Here is a 24,579-nt window from a genome sequence, read left to right on the forward strand (position 1 = left end):
TAATATCTTTAAATTTAGATACTAAATTGAAACAAACCTCAAAACACTTAGAAATTAAATGTGTGACATTTTAAAACCAAATAGAAATTAGAGTTAAAATTTAAGAATAAAAAAAATAAAACAGATATAAAAAATATAGGACAAAAATGTCGAATAAAAAAATTGTAATAACAATAAATTTAATCTTAAATTAAACATGGGTGAAAAAAAATTACAAATGACATGAAAAAAAGAAAAGAAAAGAAAAATAAAAGAGGACCAATGGGGTAAAATCCAATGTCAGTAAAATTATTTGAAAAGTGGGAAAAAGATTTAGGCTGAAGCGGGGCCCACTTTGTCATAGACAACCATGTGTTTGACGTATCCACTCACACCATTTTTACATCCTAATGTTTACACTCAAACCCCTCCCCTGGGGCTGGGGTGAGGCCACCATCTTTCCCTCTAACGTCATATCGCCCAGATAAAAAGTTTTCACCGATCTTCCTAAATTACCCCTCTCTCGTCCCACATTCCCCAATCGTGTTTGTAATATTGCAAGTTTGAAAACCTTTTATAAGAGTAGATAAATTTTCAATTTTATTAGAAGAATATTGTACTTTCTTTATAAAAAAAATCACTATTGAGCCAAAAAAAAATTAATATTTGTTTTTTTAAAAGAAAAATCCAAAAGGTCGCATAATGAAGATGTGATCTACTTATTTTTTTTCAAATTAAAACTTAAGTTATTAGATTACATGAAGTTTCATCTCAAAACTACTTGACTATGAGATATTAGCTCACACATATTTCTAAAGATAACAAGATCTCCTCATCTATTTAATATATGATCCACGATATGCCCATCTCAAAATGATGTCTTTGTTGTTGGTTTTGAGACGTAACGTCACATCGTGTTTATCTAATATGATATCAACACCTATGAAGTTCAAAAAGATATTCAGTCCAATAATGATGAACTTATAAGAGGTAGTATTTTGAGGGAGTATGTTGTGATTCCACATTAAAAAGATGAGAAGACCTCACAATCTTGTTTTCAGATACATTGATTACTTGTCCATTGCTAATTGATTATGTTATGCAATTTCATGTTTATCTAACACCTTTTGTATCTAATAGATACTTAACCTATTCAACATTTTTTTATTCACAAATTTATTCAATACAAAGCTAAATGTTTACGGTCTATTTGGTAGGCAACTCATATTTTGTTTTGTGTTTCCATATTCAATAATTCAGCGATTATGCGTTTGATTGGCAGTATGGATTCTATTTTCGAGATTATGTGATCCAAACAATGTAAATTCAGATAACAACTTTTTTGTGTTTCAGTGTATTCAATTTTTGAATTCAAAATTGTAAACTGCAGAATTATATCAAAAATGATAAAAACAATAACAAATCACTACAAGAAATAACATATACAATAGCTAATGAAAAAAAAGCTATAATAGACTTTTTATAGTATTTTTCAAAAGTCCTAGCAGTCTATGTTATTAAAAGTCTTGGACTTTTTATAGCGCTTTTCTAAAGCTATAATGGATGTTATTATAAAGTATGAGGATACAACTTATATACGATGTTATAAAAATATTTGATAGTGTTTTCTATTAAAGCTATAATATGTTTGTATAGCTAAAATAATGTGTTATCTTTAACATATAATAGCCTTTTCAAAACTATAATATAGTATTTATAGTTGTATTGTATGTTATAGTAATGTTATTTAATTAGTTCCAATTATTATAATTATTATAATAACCTTTTAATAACATTTCGTTTTTGCTATATAAATATTTCCATAGTTTTAACTCATGGGTATAAAACAGGTAACTTCTTTTTCAAAAATAATTTTTAATTAATTAGTTTTTGATAAATTTTAGCTCAAGTACTCAATTTTAGTTAAAATATACACACATAAAATACTTCATAACATAATAAATACCAATAACTTCCATTCATAATCTATTGACATTACAAAATAAAATATTCACTAATTTCCTAGTATTTCATGTTAAAATTCAATTAATTTTATTAAATTAAAATATGTAATATATTATATTATATGATATAACAAAATAATATAATCACACAATTTCCTTTTTACATAAAACAAATTCATAAATTAATTAGTAATAGTTTATAATCAACCTAGTATTTAGTGGATAGTTATAATTAGTTTTATAGTTTATAGGGATTTTTTTAAATAAGGTTATTTTAATAATTATTAACAAAAATAGGGTTGGGCCGAAAGTAATGTAAAAAATAGAGTAGTTGAATTGTGGACCCAGTATACAATTAGTCTTAAATCATGGACAGGGTCCACAACTTCCTTTGCATCACGTGCATCTAACATTGACAAGATATCCATGGTGTTCCCGCCCCCCCTATTTCATTCCTCGTCCCCGCTAATTTTCCACGGGAAAATTTTTTCCCTTTTTTTTAATATATTCATTTTTAGTAATTTTTTTTATTCTCAACCAAATAAAATTATATATATTAAATGAGTTATTTCCAATAAATTTTTCATTCAAAGAAAATAGTATAAAAGTTCATTATAAAAATAATACTATTATATGTGTAAAAATATAATTTAATCCTATAATTTCTAAAAGTTAAAATTTAAATATTACAATATCATAGTCAAGCTTTCCATTTAAGTACTACAACATTTATGACTTAAGGTAGAAAGTCTTAAATGTTAAAACAATTTAGAAAGGTATTAAGTACGAAAAGGTTGAAATGAAAAATTAGAAAATAACGAACTTTTTATACCACAAATTTTGTAAAAGGTTATTTATTTAGTATAGTTATCTAATGATGAGTAATTATTATTATTATATAAATATAACTATATAATATATTCATCAAGGTGGGCGGGGAATATAATCCCGTCCCCGTCCCCGTTTAGCAAACGGGGAAAAATTATCCCCACTCCCTCCCTCATTCCCCATCTAATCGGGGATTTCCTGCCCTGTTTGGAACAGGTCCCCACGGGGTAAATGGACATCCTTACCTGGCACAAATAGACTTCCACATGGATAATCATACATCGTTGGCCAAATAATTGTGGACGGGGTTCCCGATTACCCTATGTCATGTATCGGGTACACGACTTAATGGTCCTAAACACACGCCCCACGAACTTCCCCTTTACTTTCTGCCTCTCTCTCACAGTCGTTGGTCCAATTGTCGTCACCGTCCACCGATCTAGTTGTCGTCGTCGTTCGCTATGTCTACCGTTTGTTGTTCTTCTGCTGCCACCGACCGTAGGTAAAGTTTGTCTATTTCTTTTTTCTTTTTTTTAACCCAATATATGAGATTGTGCAAAAAAGAATAGAGTTCCCTCCATATTTAAGTGTATGCTCCATAAATCTATATTTGGGTTGATTCGTTTTTTTGGTAGTTGAATGTCATAACTTGGATTGCCGATTTTTTTAACTGTATTAGATTTTTTGGGCTATATCATAACTTGGATTTTTTTTAAGTGTATTCGTCCAGCAATCCGATTGGAGTGTTACATTTGGGATGATTTAAGTGTATTCAATTTTTTATTATTTGAATTTGGGCTGATTTAATGAAATATTTGAATTGTTTGAAGTGGTCATAAAAAAACATTTGGACTGTTTGGAGTATTGATCTATTTGGACTACTTGAAAGAAGAAACAAATTTTTTTGGCTATTAGTATTAACATATTTTTTGTCAACTATAACAGTCGTAGAAATTTGAGTAAATATGTCGATGCGTCCTGAAGATTCAGTCATTCTTGAACTTGGAAATGATGAAGACAGTGATATTGACATAGAACTTGATGAATTATTTGGAAATGATAGAAGTGTAGAACATGATATTGAGTTGGTATTGTAAGAGATATTCACACAAATAGATTGAAAAATTACTAATTCAACCTGTGAACGAGGGTCAACATTGGAGGAAATGAGTAGATGTATAGATAATTATAGTTTAATACAAAAAATGAATGTTATTTGACTAAAGAAGATTTACAACTGGATGTAAAAAAATATTACGTGACAGAACAATATAGGATTGTTGTAGTAGAATCAAATCAAGATATTTGGTATGTGAGATGCAAACAGTGGAAGAATGGTTGTGATTGGAGGTTACGGGCATGTCGGTGTAAAATTCATGGAATATTTGAAATCACCAGATTTGAAGGGGAGCTCATTCACAGCTTGATTCAAATTTTATGAGTATCGAAATCCAAAATATGGTTAGAGCTGATTCTGGGGTACCCATGGCCCTACTCCAATAAGCAATTAAAAAACAATATGAGTATAATGTTAATTATAGATAGGTGTGGCAAGCCAAGAGAAAAGTATTAATTGCTGTGTTTGGGGATTATGAGAAATCATATTCAAAGTTTTCGTATTGGTTGTGTTGTTGTGCATTACAATCCTAGAACACGATCGGATTAGTATTTCCTTCCGTCGATGTGCTAGGTACGACTATTTTTTGTTGAGTTTTATGATCGTTCGGTCCTGCAAGAGAAGAGTTCAAATATTGTAGACCATTAATTCAGATTGATGGAACTCATCTCTACGGAAAGTATAAGGGAAAAATATTGACTGCCTTATCTATTGATGCAAACGGGCACATGTTTCTCCTTGCTTTTTTTATTGTTTAAGGTGAAAACTCGTCCAGTTGGTCATGATTTTTGTGGGCATTGTGTGAATATGTTACCCAATGAGATGATATTTGCTTGATTTCTGATCATTATCCCTGCAATTAACAATGAGAAAATTGATTTGAGTGAACCTAGAGCATACCATTGATATTGTCTTTGTCATGTTGCTAGTAATTTCAATACGAAATACGAATCGAAGCAACTAAAAGATTTGGTGTTTAAGGCAGGAAATCAATGCCAAAGGCGCAAATTCATTAGGTGCATGAAGTAGTTGAAACAATTGAGCCTTGAGTGCCTTGAATATTTTTCTGATATTGACTTGAAAAAATGGACACAATCACATGATGATGGGTACCACTATGGGTGAATGACAAGAAATGCAGACGAATGTGTGAATGGTGTTTTCAAAGGTGATAGAATGTTATCGATTTTTCTTTGGTTTTTGAATGTCGAAGACAAGAGATAAGTGAAACACTCGACTGTGGGAACATGTATACAGAATATGCCATGAGAAGGCTTAAGAGGTGGAAAAAAGAGCATCTGTACATGCAGTGACATCTATTGACAGGGAAACCAAAACCTTTGAAGTATAAATTGGCATAAGTATGATTTTTCCCTATAAAGGCCAACACACACAAGTTGTGAGCTTGAAATAATGGGTTTGTTCTTGTAATAAGTAGTAGTCGTTCAAGATTTCATGCTCTCATGTGATGCAGTTTGTAATTCACGTGTTTGACATACATACCTCTTATTGATGAATGCTACAAATCATTCCATTTCAAGCGATGTTATGAAGGTCGCTTCCATCTAATACAACACCCAGATTATTGGCCATAATTACCATTTACAGAAGTTCGTCCAAATGGGGACTTACTAAAAGAATAGGGTTGACAAAAAAGTACGCGAATTCATAATAAAATAGATTGGAGAGAGGCTAGACAAAAAGTTCAATGTACAATTTGTAAGGGAGAATGACATAACAAGTGTACTTGTCCACAACGTACATTAGGTGTTTCCTCTTCGAGCCATTTATGACTCTGTTATGTAATCAATTTGTTAAGTTTTTTATTTTTTATGTAATAGACTTTTGAGTTTGTTATGTAATAGATTTTGTTATGTAATTTGAATTTATTAGGTAATGGATTTTGTTATGTAATGGAGTTTCTTTATGGAATTGACTATATGTAATATATTTTGAATTTATTAGATAATGAAGAACGTCTTTCTAATCCCATGCAACTATATTAACAACATACCCATCATTCACAATTGATATGGGATAGTTCTTCTATTGTAGTTTTGGGTTGTCAGAGAATGAGACGTCTGCACAACATACTATCCCCTTTGATCCACGTATTATTCCTTATGTATAATTGGCTGGTTTCTTGGAGTTGCACAGATTGGATTTATCCAACTTGATTGCCACATAATCACTGCTTTAGTAGAGCGTTGGAGACTAGAAACCCACACATTTCGCCTACCTTGTGGGGAATGTACAATTACGTTGCAAAATGTTATATTCAGTTTGGGTTACGAGTGGACGGAGAACATTTGACAGGTTTATTACAATATGATTGGAAAATTGTCTGTGACGAGTTCTTAGACGTTCTACCATATGATTTGAAAGGCTCAGGATTGAGTGTCCCATGGTTAGCGTCCCAATTTCCAGAATTGCCTCCTGATGCCGACGACATTAGTGTACATAAGTATGCACAAGCATACATTATGCAGCTTACTGGAGGATTTTTGTTTGCTGACAAGTCGAACACTCTGGTACATCTTATGTTTCTCCCACTACTGTCTGATTTTGAGCATACTGGTGTGTACTCGTAGGGTGGTGCCTGTCTTGCATGACTTTATAGAGAACTTTGTCGGACTATTAATGCACAAGTGTTAAAAATAGGGGAGCCACTGATACTACTACATGTATGGACTTATGATAGATTTAAAATTATATTATCACAAGTCCAGTTACAGGCCCTAGGTTATCGTCCACTCAGTGCCAGGTATTATTTCATTTATATATTTATTCTATTACCATTTTATTTAAGAATATAAATTAATTGTATCGTTTTTTATAATTTTAGATGGAGTGGTGTATTGACTATCTCTGAACCGTCAACAAATATGTTGCTAATATACCGACAGATATTCGACAGACTGATGTACAACTAGGTAACAAATGTATATATATAAATAAATATTAAAAAGTTTATGGTTGTCTAATTATCTTTTTGTTTCCCCGGATTAATTGGACTCCATACACGTAAGATATTTGGTCATTACTGCCTGATACTGTCGTAATGGCCAAGACATCTGGTCGACCGTTAGCCATCTTATATGCTTCTATATAGTAGAGTGACATCATCGAGATCGTGTGTTGAGACAGTTCGGTCTGTAACAAATAGTATATTAATTGTGCTATATACACCCGACACTAAGCCATATTGATTTGAGTGGTAAGCACGACCAAGACTTGCGCCGAATTCATGCAGAATACATATCATACTGGCGTGCACGTCATGATCATTGTGCATAGGGAGAATTAACAAATGGAACAACTGTATCAGAAGACTATTTTTCTTAATACGATTTAATCACGAGGCCATTTATCACACCTGACAACGTTTACTATTACTGCATGATAAGAGATTTATTATCTTACATTTCCCAAATATATGATATGAACATTATTTAATATTAATTTATTTCATCGTACAAAATAAATTTATCCAAAGTGTACAACAATATTTAGTGCAACAAAATTTACCAGAGTTGGGTTTAATATGTGATCAAACCTCGGTAAACATAGAAAGTATTATTCGAAAAACAAGACACCTCAATGTTGCTAACAATCGAAGACGTATTCATCATAGACGACAACGACATCAAGACAAAGTTAATTTAAAGGAATACGAAGGTAATCCTTGGGTAAACGCCAGGGGGTCGTCTTTTAACTTCATGTAAACTTCTATTTTGAAATTAAAGAACTAATTTCTCTTTTTCCTAAAGTATACTCCACCATATACATGAGTTGTTCTGTTTTTTAATTTGTAGAGGGAAGTACCACTTAGTCAAGTTAAAATTTTATTTTTAATATACTACAAACTACACATCAAAACATATAACTAAGTTTAGTAATGAAAAAATTTGTTAGTTAGAAATTAAAAAGAAAAATCAAAATGGGAAAAAAATGGTCAAATCGTGGATCCTGTCCATGAGTATAGCTTTGACCAAGTCCACTGCCACTGACATGACACTGATTGGATTAAAACATAATTGTTTATCCAGTACACGATTAACCTCCATCTTAAAACCAATTGTTGTCAATACTTTCAACTTCAATATTATTTTTGAAATTTTGTTCCCATCTACCCCATTTTTGTTATTACTTTCAAAAACCACAATATTCTTAACCTTTATCTGTTTTGCTATATAAAGTGTAAATATTTTTGAGATTTTTTTATTTATAAGATTTTTTCTAGATTTCTCTGTAAATATATTTTCAAATACATTTTAAAAATTATTTAAATTAAAATTTAATTTATAAATATACTACCAAATACATGAAATATAATTTTCTCTGGTTTTTTTTTTTTTTTGGGTTAAATCTCATGTTTTTTAAAAATTCTTTCAGATTCGGTATCGAATAGGCATCTTATATGATTATAGAGACCGAAGCACAATTTTACCCCAATATAAAATAAGTGCAGGGGGGCATTTTCGTCCAAGAAAAATCCCGAAAGTTGGCTCTTCTTACCGCTTTTAAATTCCCCTAATGCCCTATGTCGGACTCGTCCCAACACTGTCCTTTCCCGTCTTTTCACCTTAAAACCCATGCCCTTTTTCGTCTTTTCCTCTATTTCACCCTCTTCCCATCTCTGTATTTCTCTGTCCCTTCCCTCCCTTTCCCCTCTCCTCGAACTCTGAATTTCTTTCTTCCCTCTCTTTCTCTCTCCTCCATTTCCTTCTCTCTCTCTCTAGATTTTTGGTTCTTCGAAGCGGCAGGACAGAGCGAAGACCGCCATTCAACGATCTCGAGTTTTCAGGAAGCGTGTTTTTGAGCTCCGAACAGAGCATAAAACCAGAAGCACTCTTGAACACAGTGAAGAATCGTCTCCTCCATTGGATTCAGCCGCATTGTCGTTTGCTCGCGTCTTTTGTTTCCTTCATGAGGTCAATGGTGTGTTTTCTTCCCTTCGATCCCTAACTTGCTCATTTGAATGGAGGAAACGCTGTTCTCGGATGTACTCTAGCTTTCCATTCATTACATTATCTTATAGAAAAAGCAGATATGGCGTTAATCATTGTAATGTCTAAATCCTTTTTGATAATGTGAACACCGGCCCTACGGCATATCCCTAACCTTTTCCTGCTCGGTTCTTCTCTGTTTTGACGATCCCAGTTACTGTTTGTATAGAAGAATCAGTCTCTGTGTTTTTTGGTTCTGTTTTGAAAATTTTCTCTCGTCTTTCTTACTTCAGAGTTAGCGGGTCGCCGAGGTCGGGCTCCTTAGGGGTTTTTCTCACGGCGTCTTCTAGTTCCGTTTCCTTGAGATTTACGCTGCGATGACTGGTTGACTGATTGGACTCTCCGCGTTTTCTTAGGCGATTCATTGAGGTACGTTAATCAAAACTATTATTAATTGTTTTTATTATTACCTTATGTTGTTCTGGGGTTCCCGATTTTTGCACAAGCATGGTAACACCGAAAGGACTTCACGGGGTGATTTGCATTTGAGGCAATGTCCTTTTTAGGAAATGCGATTTAAGAGAAGATACCATTGATTTCGCCTCACTGTATATTTCCTTCTTTGATCTTGCCCTTATCTTTAATATGGAACTCCTTTTCAGTTTTCCCGTTTAATAATTTTTTGTGGGGTAGCTATATACGTGCATCTTAATGTAGGCTTTCTAAAAGGAACCTGGAGATTCTTTTGAGTAGGTTTTTAAGTTATAAAAGTATGAGTTATTGACTAAAGGCTCTTCTATTAATAGAACGCTGAATAATGGAGGGTTTGAAGTGCTTTGTGTCACACTTTTTTTAATGTTCATGATTAGATAGCGACTATGTCAGTCACCTGCAATTGTGAGGTATTCTGTCTTCTGTGGTTTCTTCTATTGAGGTTCATATACGTGCCTAGTGGTGACTCGATATTTAATTGGATATTTGTTAAATATCTCAATAAATATTCTAATGTGCAGTAGAATAATAATGAAAAAGAGCTTGCTTTTGATCGTCATAGCTGTTGTAGGCTGGCTTTTTGTTAGATCTTCCGACCCTTTTGGGCTCTTATTGTTTGATTCGGTGGGGGATATTTCGAAACCTTCCTGGCATTTTCTTCTTTCCCATATAACCAGCTAGTGCTTGGTTTCATTAGTCAGTGTTTGGATCAGTTCATTGGAAGATACTTGGAAGTGTTTCACTGTTCTGTACTCCTGTATATGGTTACGTTTTCCCTCAAGTTCTTAGATCTCTAACTATGGACTGCCTGATGTAGCAGAAGCAGAATCTTAATGATCGCGTTGGGAATTTGTATATACTAAATTAATGTCTCCATACAGCTTTCTGCACATGTATTTATAGGTATTTTATTAAATTTATGACTTAACCTGATTGTTGTTAACATAAATGTTGCTTGGTTTGGTGGGTGGGAGAATATAAAAGTACATTTTTGTACTATTTTGGCTGCCGGCTTTTCTTTTTGTTGATCTAATATGTCGATGGCATTGAGTATCACATGCCATGATATCATTCAAGAGACGTGCTTCATCTGCAAAGTTGTGCATCAAGAGTTAAAACTTTAAAGAAAATCCTTTAAGCACATTTTTCGAGCATGCATCTCAGAATTATATTCACTATCTTGGAATTTTAGAATCAGAGGATTGAAGGTCTTAATGGTGGTATGTTATGGAAAACCTGCAATCCAAATGTACATGTAATGGCAAGGAAAACTCATGAATTTCTGTGCTAATGTTTTTCTCATTCTTATATTTCAGACGGTGATCTGGACAATCTTCAATCATCCTTGCCATTTTCCTGCCCCGAGATGGACTCTGTGAAATCCTCGGCTCTCACTCCAAGTAAGAGCAAATTGGCACGCACAATTACCAAAGTTCTTCATATACGAGCTCTAACTGGGGTAGCACCTGTCCATGAAACTCGGAAAGTTAAGCCACAAGAAAAGATCAGTGATGATTGCACAGCAAGTAAGAGTACAGGTAGTCTATCTGAGTCTTTTGATAGTATGGAAGAGGAGTTCCAGAATAGAGTCCAATTGCATGCACTGCTAGCAAAATTGTTTGCCAGCATCTCATCAGTCAAAGCTGCATATGCCCAGTTACAGTTTGCTCAATCCCCTTATGATGCCGAAGGTATTCAAGATGCCGATCACTATGTTGTCTCAGAATTGAAAGTTTTGTCTGAATTGAAGCAGTGCTACCTCAAAAAACAGTTTGATCCTTCACCAGAAACCACAATGCTCTTGGCTGAAATTCAGGAGCAAAAGAGTCTTGTGGGAACATATGACATAATGGGGAAAAGATTGGAATCGCAAGCAAGACTGAAGGGCTCTGAAATTACGTTTCTGAGAGAAAAGATCGAGGAAATTAAAAAACAGAATAGGTTGCTGGAGAAAAGTTTAGATCAAAGTGGGCCTATTCCTGTCACTGGTGATCTTCACTTATCGGGAGTAAATGCTAGCCATTTTATTAAAGTTCTTGGGCATACAATCAAGTCTGTACGAAGTTTTGTCCGGATGATGGTGGATGAAATGAAATCTGCTGGTTGGGATGTTGATGCAGCTGCGACAGAAATTGAACCTGATACTTTTTATTGGCATAATGATCATAGATTCTTTGCATTCGAGTCATTTGTTTTCAGGGAAATGTTTGATTCCTTCCATCAACTCAATTTTTCTCTCCCAAATGAATCCTTGCCCGAAAAATGGAAACAGAAACAGTTTTTCTTTGCAAGATTTATGGAGCTGAAGCTTAGGAAAACAAAAGATTTTCTTTCTCAAAATCCAAGATCAACCTTTGCTAAGTTTTGTCGGGTTAAGTATTTGCGGCTCATTCACCCCAAGATGGAATCATCGTTATTTGGTAATTTGGACCAGAGAAGCTTAATCAGCTCCGGTCAATTCCCAGATACAACGTTCTTTGGCACGTTTGCAGAGATGGCAAGGTGGGTGTGGCTACTACATTCATTAGCTTACTCCATTGAACCAGAGGCTTCCATCTTTCAAGTACGAAAAGGAAGCCGATTCTCAGAGGTCTACATGGAAAGCATCATTGATGAAATGTACCTTTCACCAGATTTTGACCCAGTTGTGGCGTTTACTGTCATTCCTGGCTTCATGATTGGTAAAACTGCAATCCAGTGCCGGGTCTATCTCTCACAATGATCACTTCTTTATTATGGGAACAATAGTATACCATCTTTTTACCAAGACCACAGGCACCAACCAATAATTAATGGTAATGGCCCCTTCACCAACCCAAAAGATCAAGCTGTTAAACAATTTATTATATGTCTCGATTGAACAAAGATCATGGTGGACAAGTCGCTACACATATTGTGGCGGAGTGGCAAACATCCTCCTCTACATAGGCAGGCAATCAAACGAGTAAGTGCTATTTTTCTGGCGATTTTGGAAGAGAAACCGCGTGGACTGAAGTGAAAGGAACAAATTTTAGTTTATTTTTAATTGTCATATTTATCTTGACTGAAAACCATCCCATCAAATTTTGTTAATATTATTATATAGGTCAGTGACAGAGGGATGGTCTAGCTGTTGTGCAACAGAACCAGACAATGCATGTACATGTAAATAGCAATAATTATTATAAGATTATATATAAAGTTAGATGGGGTAATATTAGACAGTTTCTCATTTTTTTTTACATCTCTTATCTTACCATAAATCCCATTTAATCTCTCATTTGAATCCTTGGATTCTCTGCAAAACTCTGCAACATATTGCCAAAATTCTATGTATGGTTCTCCTTGTTTTGATATCACAAGTAGGATGCTTTCCTAGTTCCAAGAATCTTCAGTAGCTGTTTGTTTTCAAATATTTTCTTCAGTGTATGTAGGAAACTGTGTTTGTGGCTGTGTAGCTTTATTGGACTGCAAAAATCTTTTTTAGCATTATAAGATTCCTTTCCTATGGCCCCACATATGATACTATTGCTCTGCCATTTTTAATAGGGTCGGTGATGTTGGGCCATGTGACTGCAAAGCCTTTGCACATTCTTTGTTTTCTATACAAAAGGAAGAAGGCATTGTTTGTGATGGGTACGCACCGTTTGGCTCTTTCTTCTCCTTATATTAAATGCTCAAATGTTTGTTGATTTAGTGTAGCTTCTCGATTCTTGAAAAAAAGAAGAAATATCTTATATAGGGTCACTTGCTTTCACTGTTTAAACTTTTGATCATATATGTACTAGCCTAGATCATAAAAATCAATACGAGACCAATGCATGTTCAAGGTTGTTGATATGTATATATTAAATTAATTTGATACAAATGAGTTGCATTTTTCTGGTTGAACTAACATGAATGTAACACTACATGTTATAAGATCATGTTTGATAAAATGTCGATGAAGGTCTTGATGTCGATCGAAACCATGAGACTAATTAAATAAATAGATCTAGAAGGAAAAAAAATGATATTTATCGTTGAGAATCACAAGTTAGAATAATTAAGAGACTTCAAAATATTTATTAGTAAATGGATTACTTCTCGTCAATCGATTTTGAGATGAAAATCTATAGGGGTATTAAAGCTCATAGAACCCAAATAGATATTTGATCCAAAAACAAAGATTGGGGTTCCAACCAAGAATGCTGAACTCAGAGAGTTCCTCGTCGTTTTTGTATAAAATTCCAAATAAAATTCGACACTCACGCGCTTGACGTATCTTCCCAACAAATTCCTGACAAGGACTCATGGGACGACATATCCCGATGGTCGGAGTAGTTTCAACAAGAGCTAAAAATTGTTTGGCTCAAAATGTTACAAAATCCATTTTTACTGATGAGTCAATTGGTAGCACATAGTTGACTTTGCAAGAGCATACAAGAACATAACAGATCTTGTGCATGCAAGCAATAATACACGTGTATTACAGGTCGTGGTCCATTTTTTGGGATCCCAGACTTCTGGCATCACTTGAAGGATCGAAACCACGGTTTTCTGGTGTCCCAAATTTGTACAAAGAGCGAGAGAAGAAAATGCAAAAGCCTTCACACTTACCATGTTTAGATGTTTCATATTCAACAAGTTTGACTTAACTCTCACAAGTGAAGATATTAGGATCTCATTAGCATACTATCATGTATAGGAAATAAGGTCTACGTATATAACCGAAAATTGATTCTACAAAGATGGTTATCCAGGTTTCTGGTCGATGTTCATGCATCTGATATAGGGAAGCAAATGAAGATGAAAGAGGGAAGAAATTGTGTTCCAATTTAGTATTTAATCGACCTAAGGCGTGCATGTTTGCTAGGGAGGGAAGATGTCTCTTTTGGAAATGTGTATTTATAGCATGGTTATTTTTCTATGGATCTACGAGTATGTAGAAGAAGTTGCTAAGTTTCATTGGAATAGAGCAGGACGTGAACCCGATTATCTCAATTACGATAGAAGCTTTTAGATGGTTGAGCTATTGTAGAGTCTAAGGTAAATAAAAATTCTTCAGTGTGCTTCAATGCTGAATTTCTAGCCACTTGAAGTATCCGAGCGAATTTGGGTACTCTCTAAAGGGATTGAATCCCAATACCATAGAAATGATTTATCGTTTTGTCCCAATTTTGTTACAAAATAATTACATAATAAAAACATAAAGAATTAGGCTAAACATGCTTTATACAGTAATTAATTAGGGAAAATGAATTAAACTTTTGTAGAACCAATTCTCAAAGACCTTTTTCCAATCTTCTAGATCCACTGTATAATCAAATCACGAGCAAGACATGACTGCCGATCTTTTTTGCTATTTTCTTTGGAACAAGGAAGCTTATGGGAGCTTTAGTGTTCTTGGAGTAGGGGAAGGCAAAACTAGAGAACTCTACTTTTTTTTTTTCTTTTTTTCATGAGAGTAAGAGAGACCTATTCTGTAAACATGGAGAGTGTTTTGAAAGAAATTGGTAAGAGGTTTCTTTCTTTGTGTAAAAACAAAATGAGAACCTAAACATTTGGGATCCTATTCACCACTCCTCTGCATTGTAGGGGAATTAAATATATATATTAATTAAATCAAAATTATTTATTTATCTATCTATTAAATATTAGTTAAATACATCTAATTTAATTAATTAATTAAATCTAATTTAATTGATCAATTTATTAAATATCATATATTTAATTTAATGTATATATGAATCATATTTTAATATATATATTCTCTCATAACCTATAGGTTTAACATGAATCCAATTTACAATAATTTTAACCTATAGTTTAATATGAATCCAATGCATATTAATTTAATATTTGAATAATATTCAAGTATTAATACTCTCATATTATAAAGTTTAATTTTTGAACCTAATTCAAGGAAAAATTAACTTTATATTATAATGTATCTTATACATTATACTAATTTCCTTAATTATTTTGAACATTTCAAATTCTTTCAACATTAAATATCTTTGTTTAACTCATTGTGAGCTAGCAGAGGGACCTAATGAACCTTTATAAGCAAAATCAATTCGAGATTAATTAATTAAACTCTTTAATTAAATTAATCAACTTTCATTAATTATGGGGCATACCACTAAAGACCCATAACTGCACTCTTATGAATTGTAGAATATTTATGTGTCAATTGATTGAACCAATATATGTAAGTCAATCATTTACAAACTGTTTGTAATTACCTAGTGCTCCTTAAGTACCACTGATCCTCTAATGAACAATCTGTTTATGGTTCAACCGTAAACAAAGTTCCTCTTGGGCCAATGAGAGGGTGAGACCTCATTGTTCAAGTTCTGGAGTCAGCACTTAAGGGAATAACCTATCTACTTATCTTAAAGGCGGAATGAGTCAATTCCATCTTGTGTAGTTATGTTCTCAGCTCCACACTTAGTATCATCCTCAGAATGGTAGGCATTTTAAGTTAGCGACTAGGGTTACTCTCACCCATACAAATCAAAGGACGACACTCATGAGTAGGAGTTCATAACTTATTTAGGATTGAGATTGAGTTACATGGTCATCGTTTGAAATATTAATCTCTCAAGTTAACGGTGTTACAAAGAGAGATTATATATTTCATGATCCAGTCTTATACAATCTCATTATATAGGATGCCCTCACTTGTATGTCTGCACATAAACATTTGGATCAAATTGTTTGTAATAGTTACAACTCTTGTATGTTTTATCTATAGTGCTACCAAGATAAGACATTCAATCTTATCCATATACTATAGACATTTTTAAGTTATTACTTGAACACGATCCACTTGTATGTCAATCACATACTGTTTAAGTTACATAAAATAACGAATTTGAGTTATGCCCAGAAATAAATAACACTTATTTATGAAAGAACAAATAAGATTTTTATTTATATAAAATTTGTTTAGAAAATTTAAAACTATAAGATTAGGACATAAATCCTAACACTGTCGATAAAATTTAAGAGTCGATAGAATAACACGAGGAAGAACGTAAAAAATTTCAATACTATGCGTTGAAACCCAAATATTCCTATTAGAATAAAAGAAACCAACAAGGACCAATCAGAAAAAAGAAGCCAACCACCTAAGCAATGGTGCAAAGTCAGAAAATCCATTTGGATTGGATATATAAAAGGAAGAAAAAGGAAACAACCAATCAATTCTGTTTTTAAAAGAATTATACCAACCTGTATTATATGGACACCTGCCCATTATTAGTTAAAAAAATTATTCCCAATTTTTTCCTCTTTCATTGCCTAAAACCCTAAGGGTAAAGCTGTATAAGTATGCCATAAAGAGGCCCTCTGTATTAGTGTGAAATTACACAGAAATAGAAGAAAACCATTGAAGCTGCAACCTCCCCTGTTTTCTCTTAATTCCAACTTGGTATCAGAGCTTTTAATGGCCAACACCTCACATGCCGGAATGACGACAACAATGTCTGAAACCACGAAGTTCAGCACGCCACTGTTAAACGAACTTCTCAATCAAATCACAAGCACAAAGCTCGAACGAGAGAATTCTATGTTGTGGAAAACTCTAGCGTTACTGATTTTCCGAAGGTATCGGCTAGAAGGATACCTCTCAGGTACAAAAGTCTGCCCTCCCATGTTCATACCTCCCCATTGAAGGTCTGTATGTACATGAGGTAGGAACGACTGTTTCTGATCTTTCCGGAGGTGCATCAAGCTCCATAGGTGAGCAAATGTTGAATCCTCTCTATGAGGCCTGGATCACAGCTGATCAGCTACTATTAGGATGACTATATAACTCAATGGCACCAGAAGTTGCCGTGCAACTCATGGGGTTTGAAAATTCCAAAGCTCTATGGGATGCTATCCATGCCCTCTTTGGTGTTCAATCACGAGTTGAGGAGGATTACCTTCGTCAGGTTTTCAACAAACACGCAAAGGGAACTCAACCATGTCCAAATATCTGAAGCTTATGAAATTACACTCAGACAACTTGGCTTAAGCAGGAAGTTCATTATCACCTCGTAACTTAATCTCTCAAGTTTTACTTGGTTTAGATGAAGAATATAATCTAGTTGTAGTTGTGATTCAAAGCAAACCTGACATATCCTGATTGGATATGCAATCCGAGCTCCTCTTTTTTGAGAAATGATTAGAGCCTCAAAACTCGGCCAAGTCCTTTGTTGCTTCTGCAAGGAATCCATCAGTGAATGTAGCTTTTAACAAAGGTAATGGCAATGTCAAACCTACGACCACCAACATTAATCAAGGTAATGTGAAGTTCCAGCACAACAACACAAAACCTAATTACTCCAACAATGGAGGAGGAGGCAATCGAGGTAGGGGCAATCGCCCTATGTGTCAAGTCTGCTCCAAATATGGTTATGCAACTGATGTATGTTATCAACGATACAATAGGGAATATGTACCCAATGTAAGTCAAGGCAGAGGGTCTTGCCATCAACAACCACCCAACAACACTCTATCAGCCTTCATGACATTCTACTCCAACAATCTGTTCACTGCTACACCTAAGAGTTCAGTTGATGTCAACTGGTATGCTGATAGTGGTGCTACTAATCATGTCACAGTAGATCCAACTCACATTGCCAATCCAACCGAGTATTCAGATACTAATCTTGTAACAGTTAGTAATGGTGATAAGCTATATATTTCTGCTGTAGGTAACTCAAGTTTAAAATCTGGACAGTGTGTACTTAGTTTGGAAGAAGTTTTTTTATGTTTCATCTATTGCAAAGAACCTAGTAAGCATCTCTAAACTAACTCAAGATAATGATATCTTTGTGGAATTTCATGGAACTTGCTGTTTGATAAAGGATAAGCATTTGGGCAACACTCTGGTGAAAGGCACACTTAAGGATGGCCTCTATCAGCTTGGAGAAACAATCGTACGACCATATGATGTCTCAAAGCATAGAAGATCAGAAACCCTCAGACCTTTGGACAAAAATAATGGCTCAAAAGCACTTTTACTATCCAATGTCAGTGTAAATGTTATTGAGTCAACATATCTGTGGCATAGAAGATTAAGTCATCCCTCCCCCAAAGTTTTGAAGTCAATATTAGATCAGTGTAAACAATCCATCAAAGTTAATGAAAAACCCCTATTCTGTGACTCATATCAGTTGGGCAAATCACACTCTCCCTTTTTCACAATCTGAATCAAGAGCCAAGGCTAATTTTGACTTAATTCATTTTGATGTATGGGTGTACACTGCTGAATTGAAGGTTCTAAATAAGCATAAGTGGATGAGGACCATGATGAATGAAGTTGGAGATGGAATGTAGATGCTATGTTATGCATATTTACACTTTATGCGATACTACTTCTTGATGTATGCGTTATTAATGAAATGCTTATAGTATGCTATGCGTTGTCACAAGTTTCCTTGCGTTGAAACCAAGTATAATTCCAACGCAAGTTTCTCGGAGTAATCTGAGGTCGAACACAGGGATTGTTGTCGTTAATGTGTTACGTTCGTGATATATGTGACCGATTTTGCAATTAATAAAAGAGTGTGACTTGTACATGAAATTAAAGTGCGGTAAAGTAAAATCGTGCGGTAAAATAAAGTTGCGATAATAAAGTAAAAGTGCGATAAAAGTAAACCTAAGCTATTATGATACAAGATACAAGATCCACGATACATGATACTGAGTTTGAGACTGGTTGTGAAGTTTATACAAAGGATCGTGTTATGCGGTGGCAAGTCTTTATGTATGAATCAGAAATAGAAAGGGTAATTAATATAAACATCGCAAGTTTATTAATTGCATTAAAGATATAATTAAGGTTCCGCTTTCCCTTGGCGTACACCTCTCGGTGATCGGCCGCGTTCCCACATCTTTGTGGTGGAACAAGGATGAACATAATGAACGCAAGGTTGCTTCCATCTCTGGAAGTACTTCTCGCTTTAGTTAATGCATTCTTCCAACCTTCTCTTGACAGGAGGAATGACATCTTCACTTCTGCTCTCACAGGTGAAGATGCCGTGTAGCATGCTTTAGCTAAACATATTTATTTCCTTAGCACAAATTAATTTACTTGTTTAATTCTTACTAATCACCAGGGGATTAAGAAAATATCGTGGAGAAAACAATTCATGGATGAACGGAAATAGATAGAGAGAGGATAATGGAAATGATCAATATAATTAATACTAAGATTAAGCGTCTGATACATGGTGTGAATGATAAAGATTAAGAAGATGAGTACAAGTGATGAAAAGAGAGAGAAACAAATACAGAAGAGTGTCAACGTCTTGACACAGATCTGGACGGTGGATTTTCTTGCCATCTTGTGGAGTGAATGAAGAGAAGAGCTTCCCTCTCAGGCTTGCTCGTCCGGTAGAAGTGACCTTTGTATAGAGATTCAATGGCGGGGATTGAAAGGATTTGCCCTGAGACTCACCTCTCGGCCTTGTCTCTTAATTCTTCCCGGATCTACTCAGATTAGCACTCAGACTAGCCTTTCTCTCAATATACAAATATCAAAATATTCCTGTCTCAAGTATATTTTGCAATGGAATTGCATAGGCTATTTATAGGCTCAGCTTTGACTCTTTGAAGTGTGGACCCCACTTTATTGTTAAGGCAGTTCCTAAAATGGTGAAATGAATATTCCTTCTGTTACGCAATCAATCCCATCAGAAATACACAACGGTTAGCTGTACACGCATTTGAATCCTCCGCCATTACGTTGCTCTTTTGCATCTTCGATCGTGTGCCCGCATGCGGTGTTGTTTTTTATTATCGCATACGGTTGAAGTTAAGCTCTGAATCGAATATCACATGCGCCGTCATTGCATTGATCATTTTTTCATTATTGATTGACGGACGCAATGCAACGGAGATGCGTTGTTCATTTTCTGCGGACGCAATGTAAAGTATACATAACGGACGCAATGTAAAGTATACATATCTAGAAATGTTGTCTTTAATGAAACTGAATTTCCATTTTCTGCGGTTTTCAGGTGATTAGTGACTGTTCCCAAGCTCTCCTTCCATCACTGTCTATCCAAATGTCTACCCCACTTGTCCAAGCCCTCCCTGAGCCATTACAAACAAATTCTATTATATCTAATATCAATCCTCCTCAAATTCCTTCACCAAGCTCTGCTAATCATCCTACTATGATAGAGCCATCACTCAACCCCTCAACTAATGCACCACAAACCATATCTCCTGTACAATAACCTTATAGCTCCCCAACTCCTTCTCCTATCAATGTTCTCTCTCACATGACCATCTCACCATCTCAGGACATTATTGGCTCTCCACAAACAGACCATTCACCCTTACCTGCATCCATTCAGCAGCCCACCATTCCCACCGAGCAACAGCAGAACACAGTCTCACTCTAACCGACACATCCGATGATCACCAGAGCAAAGGCTGGAATTTTCATGCCCAAAATCCTGCTCACAACTGCTAAAATTGATTAGACTGTCACTGAACCAACCAGAGTCAAAGAGGCGCTTAGTACATCTCAATGGAAAGCAACTATGGACAATGAGTATCAAGCGTTAGTTCAAAGAAACACATGGCATCTCGTACCACCCTCTGACTCATACAATGTTCTAGGTAACAAGTGGATCTTCCGGTTAAAGAAACACCCTGATGGCTCAATTGACAGATACAAAGCGCATTTGGTAGCAAAGGGGTTTCATCAACATCAAGGGATAGATTTCTTTGAGATGTTTAGTCTTGTAGTTAAGGCTTCCACTATCAAAGTTGTGCTTAGCATTGCTGTTTCGAAAGGATGGGAGATCCGTCAGCTTGATTTCAATAATGCCTTCCTAAATGGAAACCTACAAGAAGAAGCATATATGAAGCAGCCTACTGGGTATGTTAGCACTGAACATCCTGAGTATGTGTGCAAGTTAAACAAAGCAATCTATGGCTTAAAACAAGCCCCTCGGGCCTGGAGCAACACACTAGGCAGTGCCTTAGTCAGTTGGGGATTCAAAGCATCAAAGGCTGACAATTCATTGTTTATATTTCACACTCGGGAGGCTGTTATATTTCTGCTGGTTTATGTAGATGATCTGATAATAACAGGTAGCAATCCTCAACTAATATCCCAACTCATCAACCTATTTGACAGCAGGTTTGCATTAAAGGACCTAGGCCACCTCACCTATTTCTTAGGTATCCAAGTCCACTATCTCAAGTCAGGCTTCATCTTAAATCAATCAAAGTATGTGGAAGACTTACTCCACAAACTTGGTCTCACTGATCTTAAACTGGTAGCCTCCCCCTGCACAGTAGGTAAACTCCTTTCAATAACTGATGGACAACCACTATTTGATCCTTACTTGTTTAGAAGCACCATCGGAGCCCTTCAATACCTAACACATACGAGACTGGATATAACATACATAGTTAATCATTTGAGTCAATTCTTGAAGGCTCCTACGAATATTCATTGGCAAGCAACTAAGTGGGTACTCCGATACATCAATGCCACCAGACATCATGGTCTCCTTTTTCAACCTAGCACTAATTTACAACTTACAACATACTCGGATGCTGATTGGGCTTCCAACATTGATGACAGAAAATCTATTGCAGAATATTATGTGTATGTCGGCAACAATCTAGTCTTTTGGTCCTCTAAGAAGTTGTTGAAATGCCTTGAATCTGTTTGCTGGCGCTTCGAATTTACCTAGTACGGGGGTCTCGCTGTTGTTGAAATGCCTTCGAACAACCTATTCAGATTTTGTATTTAGCATATTTATTTATTTGCAGTTATTTACGATTTTGACCCTAGGGTTTAGAGTAGTGCGATATATAAACTCTCTAACCTAGAAGCGTCGTTTTTTGATGTAATTTTGAAAACATTCTCTCAAATAATATTGTTCTCCCTCTACCCGTGGACGTAGCTAACACACTGTTAGTGAACCACGTATATCTGTGTGTCGATCTTCCCTACTCTATGTTCCTTTTTTTGTGTTTTTTAATTGTCGATTTCGCAACAAACTGGTATCAGAGACTTGTTAGGGTTTTTTTTCAAAATTCCACATTTGTTCGATAATTGAAGATGTCTGGCATGAACGTAAAGATCGAAAAATTTACCGGGAGGAACAGTTTTGGCTTATGGTAAATCAAGATGCGATCCCTGCTAAAGCAGCAGGGGCTGTGGGCGCCGCTGACGGGTAAGTCAAAGAAGGCTGTCGGGGATGACGAAGAGTGGTAGACTCTTGAGGAGAAGGCTCATTCGACGATCATGCTATGTTTGGCTGATGACGTCATCATCGAGGTCGCAGATGAAGAAACTGCCGCTGGTCTTTGGTTGAAGTTGGAGAGTCTTTACATGATGAAATCTTTAACCAAGAAGTTGTTTCTGAAGAAACGTTTGTATCATCTACGTATGCAGGAAGGTACGTTTCTACGAGACCATCTTGATCAATTAAATAAAATTTTATTAGATCTGCGTAATGTAGAAGTTAAGGTTAAAGATGAGGATGCTGCCCTAATTCTGTTGACATCTTTGCCGCCATCTTATGAGATTTTCGTTGACTCGTATATTGGAGGGAAAGAAAATCTGACCTTAGAAGATACAAAGTCCATGTTGCTTATGAGAGAGGACCGTCAGAATGCAGGAAGTTCAGTTACAGAAAGTTAGACATCTGTGTTAGCTGCTACAGGAAGCAAGGGACATAGGAATTCTGGTAAGCAGAAGTCGAACCAGAATAAAAGGTCTTTGAAGTCAAATGGTTCTAGATCAGATGATATTTGTAACTACTGTAAAGAAAAAGGGCATTGGAAAACCAAATGTCTTAAGATAAAAAGGAATCAGGAAAAGAAGGAAAAGAGTGACAAAAGGGAAGCATCCGCCTCTGTTGCATAAGTTGAGATTGATTCTGAAGAAGTCGAGATCGATTCTGAAGGAGATCTAGCTTTAGTTGTGAATGAACAGTCACATTCTGATGATGTATAGGTTCTTAATTCTGGGGCATCTTATCATATGTGCCCAAATAAAGAGTGGTTCTTAACCTATCAACAAATAGATGGAGGGAATGTTAGCACGGCTAATGGTGCTGTGTGCAAGATAGTTGGAATCGGCTTAGTCAAGATACGAACACATAATGATGCCTTCTACACTTTAAAAGAGGTTAGACATGTTCCACTAATGAAGAAGAGTTTGATATCCTTTAGTGTACTCGATAGCAAGGGTTACAGTTTTGAAGGTAAATGTAGAGCAATGTATGTCTATAAGGGTTCTGAGGTAGTTTTGAAAGGCATAAAGCGTGGAACACTGTACTTTCTATTAGGTTCCATGATAACAGGTTATGCTGTTGTTGCATCGTCAGTCATTCATAAGGATGATATGACTAAGTTATGGCATATGAGACTTGGTCATATGAGCGAAAAAATGATGCAAATTATGTCAAAAAGAGATCTTCTTTGTGGGCATAAGGTGCAGAATTTTGAATTTTGTGAACATTGTGTATTTGGGAAGCTTCATCGCAGCAAGTTCCCAAGAGGTGTTCATCGTACAAAAGGAACACTTGATTATATTCATTCAGACTGTTGGGGACCTTGCAAAGTTGAATCTATTAGAGGCAGTAGGTATTTTTTTTGTGTGTCTATAATTGATGATTACTCAAGAATGACTGGGTTTTTATGATGAAACATAAAAGTGAAGCCTTCAAGAATTTCAAGCAATGGAAGATATTGATTGAAAATCAAACCGGGAAGAAGATCAAAAGGCTGCAAACTGATAATGGTCTGGAATTCTGTGGATCTGAATTTAATGAGTTCTGTAAAGCTGAGGGATTGTTCGCCATCATACTGTTAGGAATACTCCACAACAAAATGGGGTTACAGAACGTATGAATCAGACGTTGTTGGAGAGAGCAAGATGTATGCTCTCTAATGCAGGGGCAGAAGCAGTGAATACATCATGTTATCTGATCAATCGTGGACCTCACACAGCTATTGATTGTAAAACACCTTACGAGGTGTGGTCTGGTAAGCCTGCAGATTTTTCTTTATTAAAATTTTTTGGTTGTACTGTCTACTATCATGTTAATGAGGGTAAATTAGAACCAAGAGCTAAAAAGGGTATATTTATGGGTTTTGGGAATGGAGTTAAGGGATATAGAGTCTAGTCACCTTCTGAGAATAGAGTCATACTTAGTAGGACTGTGATATTTGATGAAAATTCCATGCTTAACTCAACTGTAAAGCCTTTTGTGACGTCTACTGATGTGGGAGAAAGTAGTAGTGTTGATAAACAGGT

General features: G+C 35.4%; 1 protein-coding gene across 5 annotated transcripts in view; it reads left to right on the forward strand.

Moving 5' to 3' along the window:
• The first annotated feature begins 8,546 nt into the window (after positions 1-8,546).
• LOC120087231 (protein GRAVITROPIC IN THE LIGHT 1-like) overlaps positions 8,547-24,579 on the forward strand; it is a 25,606-nt gene continuing 9,573 nt past the window's right edge. Inside the window, exons 1-4 of one of the 5 annotated variants that reach the window (XR_005484463.1) lie at positions 8,547-8,829; positions 9,131-9,266; positions 10,646-12,273; positions 12,858-12,944. Coding sequence is in view for 3 of the 5 variants with exons in the window: in XM_039044145.1 (XP_038900073.1) it covers positions 10,696-12,051 (1,356 nt within the window). In the remaining 2 variants the exon portion in view is untranslated. The other 4 variants (XR_005484462.1, XM_039044145.1, XM_039044147.1 and 1 more) reach the window with 4 other exon arrangements.

This window comes from Benincasa hispida, chromosome 9 (assembly GCF_009727055.1).
Source record: "Benincasa hispida cultivar B227 chromosome 9, ASM972705v1, whole genome shotgun sequence".
Taxonomy (NCBI): domain Eukaryota; kingdom Viridiplantae; phylum Streptophyta; class Magnoliopsida; order Cucurbitales; family Cucurbitaceae; genus Benincasa; species Benincasa hispida.